Source organism: the organism of the source record quoted next, unplaced genomic scaffold, assembly GCF_019419815.1.
Source record: "Pyrus x bretschneideri cultivar Hongxiangsu unplaced genomic scaffold, Pyrus_bretschneideri_v1 Contig2, whole genome shotgun sequence".
NCBI classification, from domain to species: Eukaryota; Viridiplantae; Streptophyta; class Magnoliopsida; order Rosales; family Rosaceae; genus Pyrus; species Pyrus x bretschneideri.
In genome coordinates this window covers 6,849,066-6,859,776 of record NW_025999501.1, presented here as the reverse complement: position 1 = coordinate 6,859,776, position 10,711 = coordinate 6,849,066, and the positions used below count along the sequence as shown (strand labels likewise).

At 35.2% G+C, this 10,711-nt stretch overlaps 1 protein-coding gene across 1 annotated transcript; it reads left to right on the top strand.

Moving 5' to 3' along the window:
• The first annotated feature begins 1,007 nt into the window (after positions 1–1,007).
• On the top strand, positions 1,008–7,008 carry LOC103952500 (putative methyltransferase At1g22800, mitochondrial). The gene is made up of 11 exons (XM_009364084.3): positions 1,008–1,387; positions 1,570–1,650; positions 2,397–2,475; positions 2,892–3,033; positions 3,129–3,198; positions 4,737–4,801; positions 4,907–4,985; positions 5,465–5,552; positions 6,100–6,164; positions 6,294–6,383; positions 6,663–7,008. Exons 1-11 carry the CDS (start codon positions 1,226–1,228, stop codon positions 6,774–6,776), a joined length of 1,035 nt encoding a protein of 344 aa, XP_009362359.2. The 5' UTR covers positions 1,008–1,225; the 3' UTR covers positions 6,777–7,008.
• Positions 7,009–10,711: the final 3,703 nt, after the last annotated feature.

Below are 10,711 nucleotides of genomic sequence, written 5' to 3'. Positions count from 1 at the left end.
CTCACACCCCCATATTCTTAATATGCACCTTACATTTTCTACATGCACCCCGTATTTTCTATACACCCCACATTTCTCAAATCTTATAAAGCTTTTAATTTGGACAAAAAATGTCGACTGAAATTTTGACAAAAGATGCCGCCTGAAATTTAAAGCATATGTGGATTGTTTTCAATTTCACCGTTAAAACTCATGTCATCAGTTTTTAATATTTGGTGGTAATTATGGATGTTTAATTCTTCATGTAATCTCTGTGATCCCTAAAAGATGAATACGAACATAGAAACTTGAATAACGCATCAGAAGCAAAATTAAATAATTATCGAGATCGTCAAAATCACTAAAACAATAAAAAAATATGAAGTCTTACCTCATGTGAAGCTTTCGAAACATCGATTTCGTGTTTCATTCGCCAAAAATATTTTTTCTCAATCAACATGTTCATAGTTTCATTGGGTAGGATTTTATTCAACAATAGAGGGTTGGAGGAGTTTTGATAGTTGAAGAAGATAAATAATACGTTAAAAGTGATTTAGAGTGCATATATAATTTTTTTTTAAAAACCTAATAAGGTCAAAATTGTCAATGCGTAGTAAGGTAAATAAATCATTTAATACTAAATTTTAATGTTGGGTGTCTTCAACATTTTGTCGAGTGTTAATATAAAAAGCCTAAAAAAAAATTGAAATCCTTTGCATAGCAAGGCATAGAAACTAACTTGACAAATAACACAATCTCTTAATTAGAAGCTCAGTTTACTGGCGCAAAAATTTACTATTTAACAGTAGCATCATTTGATCTTTCAGTTTGTACTCTTTGTCAGTTCAAAAATATATTTTTGTTTGTTTGAGTACATCGATATTTTTATACTAGGATAATATAGAGTTCAGTTAAACCACACAATAACTAACCTAAATTGGTATTGAATTCACCGTCTACCAAATTCGAACATAGAACTGAACTGAATGACCGTTTAAAAATGCTTTTAAAAGCTTTGAATAGGCGTTATAATTTTCTGATCAGCATCAGGTACCGTGTCTCTATCCCAAGTTCCTCTCTCTCCCCTCTTTCATGGACTCAAATGGGGTTTAAATTTTATTGATATACAACTAAGGGGCAAACTGGCTGAACAAAAAGTTGAGGGGGGAAATTGGCACTTGGGTGATTGAGGGATAAACGAACATTGCATTTGAGAAAAACAAGAAGGTGGAGTGGAGTGCGAAAAATGAGAGGCTTGTACCGGAGGTGCTCGCTATGGAGGACAGGAAGAGAAGCTCCGCACTCACTCTTCTTCTTCTCAAATGCTCTCTGTACCGACACCAACAACATTGATGGGGTTCAAGGCTCCAGGATCAAGGTCTTTGATCGCCACTTCAGACGCAAACAGGTTCTAATTTCCTCTTTCTCTCCCCCCCCCCCCCCCCCCCCAACAAATTTCAGTAAAAGCATCTCACTTTAGCAATTGCCAATTGGGTGGGCATTCTGATAAATTAAATTTCATGTTTTTTTTTTTTCTTTCAGAAATTAAATAATAAAAAATTGTCATTTGTTATTGTTGTTTGTGTGCAGCTTGATCGAGCTGCTTGGTTGATGCGTTCCAAGGATTCTTTTGTTGATGCTGTTGCTGAGAATCTATTAGATCGCTTGGAGGTAAAAAAAAAACCCAGTTTTTTATTTTATTTTAATTTTAATTTTGGTTTAGAACCTTTAGTTTTACTGAAGGAATGAATTATTATCAGAACAGATGATTTTGTTAGTAGAATTTGTTGGCTTCATCACTGTTTCTGATGGTAAGAACACCACTCGGGACGATTCAAGTACATTATCAACCAAATTACTTCCCCGTATGGTATATAAAATTGCATATCTTGAGCTATGTTATACCCGGTGAACGTTATACGTCAGCATGCTGTTCTCTATAGTTTTCCTAGGACTCTGGTGATTTATAGAATCCCCTTTCCTTGAGTGGCTATATCCTTTGGAATGTTTCGGCTGATATAGTTGGATGATGCACTCCTTTTTCTTTCCTAAGTAGAAAACTTAACCCTATTTTCTTGTGTTCTTACTTCCAAACCTGTTCAAGTTCTATTGTTCCACCAGCATCTGATGAATTTAGGTAACAGTAAAGTCTGGTAACCTTCTTGGGGAAACCTTGCAACACTTGATTCATCTAAGTTCATAAATTGTGATGTTTAACGACACTACTTTTAGGGTAATGCAATAGTTAGTGTTTAATTCTAGGCTGTAGAGTGAGGAATGTGTACATCTTTCTGCAAGTCTATATTCGATGTTTCAGTTTATGGTGCTCATTCAAAGAAAAATATTTCACTTTGTATTTATATGGCTAGTACTTTCTTCTCTTTTGTGTTTGAATTTCCATGTGTAACATATTGAAGGACTGCAAAAAAACATTTCCAACAGCATTATGTTTGGGAGGCCAATTGGAAGCTGTCAGGCGTTTGTTACATGGTCGCGGTAAGAAATTAGATTTTTAATACCTTTCTCCTTTATGCTTTGTATTTAGCTTTAACATATTGTCCGACATGTAATTTATTTTTCGTAGTTAAAGAGATTAAATGAGTATTTCTAACCTTATTGACGAAAATTATCATACAAATGATGTTACTGAGGAAGTAAGTGATGTTTAAGTGGAAATAGTGGTATTTTTGTTTATGAATTGGTACGACTCACAAATTACCAATTTCCTACCATGTATGATGTACCCCAGTAGCTCCATAAGTAGAGCCTTAACCGAAAGGGTTGAAGATGATTCTCTGTTAACTCTCTCTCTCTCTCTCTCTCTCTCTCCCTCCCCCCGTTATGATGGCATAAAGTGATTCCTCAATGACAATCTAACTTAGCTGCACTTTTTTTCTTTTTTCCTATGCTAGGTGCCATTGAAAAGCTCATTATGATGTCTGCATCATATGACATGGTAAAACTGTGTAGAAATGCTGAGCGTGAATTACAAACTGAAAACATTGAAACATCCTTTATTGTTGGTGACGAAGAGTTTTTGCCAGTCAAGGAAAGGTATCCCTCTACATTTAATTTCTTTGGTTTTGGTTAATTTAACTGCTTGAGGGATTTTAATTTTGATATAATATCCTCTAATTGTATGTGTGAAGTTCTGTGGATCTGGTATTAAGCTGCTTGGGCCTTCACTGGACAAATGATCTTCCAGGAGCAATGATACAGGTATCTTTCCCTTTCATTGTTGTGTGCCTCAACATTCAAGATCAATGTTAAATTTATTACTTGGATCTGTTATAACTCATGCGAGGGTGATGCAAAGAATTCATGGAAGAGCATATAACAAAACACTTGTTAAATCTTGCTTGTTTACGTAATATAGACAGTGCTCTGAAAAATGCATATTTATGTTGTGGTTATTCATTTTCATATATTGATGGAGAACAGGATAGGAAGTTTAATGACAAGGATGTGTCGTTTAATTATTTTAGGGTTTTAAAATAAAGGCTTCTCGTTTCAGCAGGCCCATTAGTCTTTTAGTTTCTTTTTTTTTTTATAACAAGGATTGGGTTAATTTCCTTTTTTTTTTTTAAGGATTAGTTTATTTCCTATTTTATTAGGTTTATGTCTTTATAAATTACATCCTTGTAGACTCTCTGGTGACAGATTGGACGATTGAATTTATTTATTTATTTATTTTTTTGAACAAACGATATTATCTACACTGAAAGGGTAGGGGAGTGGTCTAAGCCTCACAATGGGCTAGCAATAATGTGGTTCAAATTCGCCTTTGGCGAGTATCGAACCTAAGAGCTCTCACTTCCAAGTGAAGAGGAATACCACTAGACCGTAGTACTAAGTGGTTGGACGATTGAATTTAAAGTGCTGGGCTTTGCTTTTCTCTAGGTTTGTGTGATGCAACCTAACCCTAGGTGTGATGCCTAAGGCTTCTAGGAGTGATTCCTAGAAACCCTACTGGTGTGATGCTAGTAGTTTCGATCATTTTCTCATAATTTTCCTTTATCTTCCTTTAAGATTTCTGCTGTGCCTTCAACAATTCATAATTTCAACAAGAATCAAAATAGACAGACATCTTCCTTTAATTGAGGTTGTCCTGTGTCATATATGTCCACCTTCAAAACTATAAAGATGTTTTTAAATCAAGCTCTCAGAAAATTATACTTATTTCTTTTATTTTACAAAAGATTTAATAGCTTTTGGTCAAATTCTTAAATCATATTGAATAATCAAATTCAGAACCTTGCAAATTTCAAAGTAGAACTACATAAGCTTTGCATAATTGCATTTGTGGAGAACAATACACATTACTGCACTGAGAAAATGTAGATGTACTCGTACATTGACAGAGATACGAGAGAACAAAAATCTGCATGATTTGCATGAAACAGTATTTCTCAGTATATCAGATACCTAACTCATGAAAAAACACGTATAAAGTCTTTATAATTGTTAGCACTTTGTTGAAAAGTTATAGCAGCCACTTTTAAAGGGAGATATACTGCTTGTAGCTTTGTAGATTTCTTGGTTTTTGTCAAAAACATGATTGCTGTTGCTCTTATGGAGTTAATTCCCACGAATGTATTCATGACTTTCATTTGTGTACCTTTACTTTTTCTTTTTCTTTTTTCTCTATTCCTGTATCTGTGTTATATAATCCAGAAGGTTATCATTGTCATTATCATCATCAGAGTCCAGAATGTAACTGCATGAAAATATCTAAGACAAATGTTTATGTTTGACAGTGCAGATTGGCATTGAAGCCAGATGGCCTATTTTTAGCGGCAATTCTTGGTGGAGAAACCTTAAAGTTGTTTATTCTTTGTTGACTTGTCAGTTATATTGAAACTTGAAAGTGGTTTAAACTTTGATTTGTTAATATGTTGATGATTACTTATCCATTTTTTGTTACTAGAGAACTGAGGATAGCATGCACTGTGGCACAAATGGAGCGTGAAGGAGGCATCAGTCCACGAGTATCACCTTTGGCACAAGTATGTAACTGTTGCATTGGTTTTGTTGTCTAATGAATCCAAGGAGTAATTTTGATCCGTGGACAATCCATGTGTCTGACCCAATGGCCACACATGCCTCTCGTTGCCCTATATAATTGATCTGCATGTTTGGCTCGTGTCACGTACATACCAAACATAATGGGGCACATTGAGAGTATAGAATCCCACATTTGAAATTCAAAACCTTGCATAACAGCATATAAGATGTTAGTTTTCTCCAACTGGCAACCGTAAGGGGGCACAAAATTAGTGTATAGAATTGCACATTGGAAATTCAGAGCCTTGCATAACAATTATAAGTTCATAGGCCTCTCCACCAATTGCCTAGTGACTTTGGGATGGATGCCTTGAGACTTTCTTTCTAAGTTCTGTTATTTTAGGTTTCCTGTAAAATTATATCATTCTGCTGTTAAAAATCGGCATGTAAACCCTCCCACACATTTTCCTTTTGAGCTTAGGTGCGGGATGCAGGCAATCTCTTGACCAGGGCAGGCTTTACCCTTCCAGGTGTTGATGTGGACGAGTTTGTAGTCAGATATCCAAGCGGTGAGCATTCCGTCTTTTGTTTGGGCATGTGATTGTAGTAATTTATTGCTTGGGACTTTATGGTCAATGCTCCTTGGATGTCCATGTCACAGTTAATATGTTCATGCCTTCAATTTTAGGTTCATCTTGTGTTTCTTTAAGCTTAATAGCATGTGATCGCATGGGTGAGAACATAATTACGGGCAAAAAGTCTTTAACAATGAAATGATGCATGCACATGGAAGACTCAAAGTCCACTTGATGCTATCTGTAGAAGTGGTGTTAGTATACTTACACAAGATTGGTTCCCATAGTTATGGTACCCTGTGGAGAGATTGAAAATATGGCCCTAATTTACACACATACAAAAAAATACTGTAAAAAGGGTCTATATGAAATATTATAACCTACTTTATACATCAAAAAGAGAGCCTACTTCTAAAACAGTTCAGGGATCCTTCAACTTTGCATATGGCTAGGGAAGGCCCTAGTTTTTATGAATTTCCTGTTGTTATACATGTATCCTAAGTCGTAATCATTTAGAACTTTTTCTCTCCGTTTGGTGTAGCTCTGGATCTCATAGAACATCTGCGGGCAATGGGTGAAACGAATGCTCTTCTACAAAGGAACACCGTAAGCTGTATATACTTTTGGGATAAAAAAAAAAAAAAAAGAAAACTTTGTTTCTTTACGTTATGAAGTAATCATGTCTACTTTCATCAAATCGATTGATTGGTGTGATATGCTTATTATTGAAACCAGATTTTAAAGAGAGACACGGCCCTGGCCACTGCAGCAATTTATGATTCAATGTTTGCAGCAGAAGATGGCACCATCCCAGCAACCTTCCAGGTGAGCATATGATAAACTCCCGTACTTTTGTGAAATTTGCTAACTTAAAACCTAGATTAACGTTAGTTTGTGTTCCTTTTATATGTTGTCTGTGCCTTGTACTTGTCTCTTAAACTGTACCAGTAAAGTTATTAGGAAATCTTAGTCCAAGACTTCATTTGATCACTATCATATCTGTGTTTAAGCGTGGTTCTGCACCATGCTCTTATGTGTAACAAGCTGATCCAAAAAACTCTGGTCTTATCAAACGAATGGCTCGGTGTTTTGTTGGATTTGCAGGTGATTTATATGACAGGGTGGAGGGACCATCCATCTCAGCAGAGGGCAAAACGGAGGGGGTCTGCAACTGTATCTTTTCAGGACATCCAGAAGCAATTTGGAAGTGAGACTTGATCTCTCTATGTACTCACGTTTTCTAAGCAAATGAAAGTCGAGTAAGAGAAGAAAGTTGTACGAGTGAGAAAGAGAAAGTAATAAGTAGGCGAGGAGAGAGAGAGAGTGGAAAGAGAGGGCGAGGAGAGAGAGAGATAATAAGTTCAGGAGAGGAAATTTTGAGTTAGAAAAATTCTAAATACTCACTTGTAAGGTTTTTAAGAAATAATCTATTTATTTAAGTTAGTTTTAAGTTTAGCTTTTAAAAACAGTCTTATTAAGAATTCAAGGATTAAGACAAAAATAATTTTTGAGTTTAAAAAATTGAATTAAAGTGAACACCAAACATGTCCTAAAATTTTCCAAACTATCCTCCTCTCCTCCCCAAAGTTGTCACATATTCGTTATCAATTTAAGTCGAAGATTAAACATCAATTGAAAGGATTTGGATTCCATCCGGATTCTCTTTGTAGGGATCTTTACATCATGTCCGTTCATTGTAAATCGTGCGGTTAGAAATCATTTTGAATTTTTTATTGAAAATTAAACATAAACATTACTTAACAAAAATTCGCTCGACAATGTAAATGGATAAGATGTAAGGATCCCGAGAATCAATCTGGAGAAGATCCTCATCCCAATTGAAAAGCAATGTTTATGTCATTCTACTATTAGTACTTTGTCAAATAGGATTTTCTGTAACAATGAGAATTCACAATAAATGTGAATGGTTGCTTAACAAGTCTCCGTAGTTTTGAAAGAAAGAGACTCAAGCACTTAAAAAAATATAAGGCGGTGCTATCCATATACCTCTTTTTACCTTCCGTATATTTTTTTTGTTAATTTTTCTACTGTGATATATGGTAATTGAAAAGAAGTGTTATAAGTTGAAACGTACAAGAGGGAAAATAGGAGGATCAATAGCTATCAATCATTCAAAACATTAGTGCATGTGGTGCTTTAAGGCAATGGCGGAAAGCAAGCATGCTTATGCATCTTGGTGCGAATTCCATCCCTACCAATTTCCTTCCCCCTTGACAACCCGCTACCGCTATCGATCAACTCAAAAATAAAAATAATTCAATACACTCTTTGATCACAATCCACAAAAGAAAATACAGAGTTAGTCTCACACACGCACACACACCAACACTGACTAGATCCCCAGCTATTTCAGCAACAAAGCAATGGCAGCGATCAAATACTGAAACCATAGACCATGTCTGAAGCATAGTTTCGACCCGTCGCGACATATATAACAAACCGACTACCAAAAACTGAAACCATAAACCATAAACACAATTAGTTAGTAGATGAGCTCCTACTGTTGCATACTTCCTACTAACTTGTGCGGCTTTCGACCACATAAACTAATGGCAATCATCCTGACACCACCAAGCCGGACAAAAAGACTCAATTCATATTCATTGCTCAATAGGTCATTCATGCATCAATGTATATAGGACACTTGATCTGCGGCAAATTAGCACCACTGATCATACACTTCAAACTAACCTTGTCAACTTACTCCAGGTGATAGCATGTCTGTACAGAAACATTTTCCAAACTTCGGTATCCCAGAACTTGACAAAGCTGAAATGAACGATGAGGTCACATTAAGCAATTATAATCTCATATCACATAGAACGATATAACTTTCGACTTAGAGTATAGATCAAAGAAATAAGGAGCGAAGGAGCCGTATCTCCTGCCAGAGATAATAATCTGTTAGGTAAAAAGAAAAACTCTTTTAAATTATTCTACATGGTAGTCTGAAAGAAGAGAGTATTCACGTTTGGCTGTTTTTTGATTCACAGCATTACTTCCCAATTTCTAATTCCACTCTCCTTCACCGAAATACATGAACACGGTGCATAACAAGATATAATAATTGTCGCTAGTAGACACGTCTATAATATCGCAGTGTATATCATAATTCGATACCAGTGTGTTGGATATTTGGTGATCTCTCAGAATCCTTTCTTCAATAACAGTTAAGTTATAAAGTCTGTTGTTCAAATTTGAAATTCTAGAAGGAAATCAAAAAAATATTCTTCACATATAATTACAGAAATTGGAATCGTATTAGGATATTGTGCTTACAAATCATGTCAACTGAAAAACAACTGCAGATACAAAATTTAAAGTTTAAAACTTTGTAGTACCTGGTAGGAAGCATTAGCGACGCAGTGGCATCATAAACTGTACACACAATTACATTCTTAAAGTTTGTATACTTTTGATAAGAGATGAAAACAAATTATTAGTTTGTTCAAATCAACACTTACACTTAACAAGAGATCTCAAGTCGAAGGAACAAAAACCAATTTCAATAAAACCGAAGTTAGAAACTATTATTATCGGAGTGGTCACAAGAGTGATTTGCTTCTGTGTTAGAATAAATGAGGTAATTAATCAGATATGTCTTCTGAGTCTTGTCCTCTCGTCCTGAAGAGAGTAATATAATAGATGATCTACTAAGAAACAAGGCAGGAATAATTTTGTAGCAAATCCAGTCTAATTATTGGACACAGACAAAACTAGTGTATGAAAATTAATTTGATTCTAGAAAAGGAAATGCCGTAGACTCACTGTCATCTGTCGCCTGCAACAGCAGCAACTAGAACCGAACGAAGCTCACAATTTACGAAGTTGCATAGAAACAACAAAAAAAAGAGAACAAGAAAGTGGAAGCGTACCTTTCCACGTTGCCAATACAAGAACGAAAGCCAAAAGAGCTGAACTCTTTAGCTTAAAGCAGTATCACGTAAGTTCACGAAATAGTTTGATCTATTAGATTTATTGTAAATTTTACGATTACATTATCACTCCAATCAATTCCTGAAAGTGGTCTGCTATGAAGATTGAATGGAAAAAAAGGTAAGCTAAATATTCAGATGCTATGCAAGTTTCAATCAAGTGATTTCAGTTACGAGGGGCAATCACAGACCGACTTGTAGAATAAAGATACAAGCCTAAGAGTATGACAGAAACTCCTGTTAATAATGACGTACCAAATGTTCCCGCCAAAGCTCAACTGCTGTAATGGTGGGCAAATTACACTTGAAACTGGATGATGGTCACTGTTCCCAGCATTGCAACCTGTAGACGATGTATATCTATTCTGATTGTATATGCTTTCCGTCTACATGGTCCTACAACACTGCCATTGGTCAATAGTCTCAATACAGGTTGCTTTTTAGTTTTTTCGACTTCCATTAACCAAGTGAAACGATCACTCTTATTTGTTTTGAATATTGGGCACTGTCTCTTCAAGAGTTCCAACACAACAGCCCTTGACAAACAGCAGCTAAATGTTTCGAGAAACATACACTCAGACAGTCAAATCACCCATTCAATTATTCAAGTACACAGCTGAAACAATAATTTCCAAAACAAACATATACGAGCTGCTGGACTGGAAGCTTGAAGGGATTTCAAAATTACTAATATGCCCATCCACTTAAAACGTTATTTTAATTTTTGAATAAACATTTTTTAAGAAAAAAAAACACATAAAGTATACTTTTAATACCTTATTTTATATTGAGACAATATTTTTAAACATTTAAAGGAGAAACCAAAAAAAAACAAAAAAAAAAAAAGAAAGTGAAAGATGACATCATTTGTTTTTTTTTTCTGGATTTTAACTTACGATAATACCCTTTATTTTTGTATCTTTTCACACTTCTCTCTCTAGCATTGAAGTTGTTCATGCCACCTAGGCGCCTTGTTTCTCGGGGTTCAAAGAGATGATATACTCGTTTGGACGTACTTTTAAAATAACAGAAAACGCTTTTGATGAAAATATTTTAGAACCAATCTTTAATAAATATGCAAGTAAATTCTGGAAAAGCACTTAAAGTGCTTCCTAAAAGAAGCACATAACTGGTGTTTCTTGCATAAAGAACTTTAAGTGCTTTTGAAACTCAATTTTTTTTTCTTCTAAAAGCTCT

Bases quoted from the DNA above. Each gene is read 5' to 3' on its own strand.
- LOC103952500 (XM_009364084.3), top strand. From the start codon at position 1,226: ATGAGAGGCTTGTACCGGAGGTGCTCGCTATGGAGGACAGGAAGAGAA. The intron at 1,651-2,396 runs GTAAAAAAAAAA...AACATATTGAAG, and splicing joins ATCTATTAGATCGCTTGGAG to GACTGCAAAAAAACATTTCC. The intron at 5,553-6,099 runs GTGAGCATTCCG...CGTTTGGTGTAG, and splicing joins TGTAGTCAGATATCCAAGCG to CTCTGGATCTCATAGAACAT.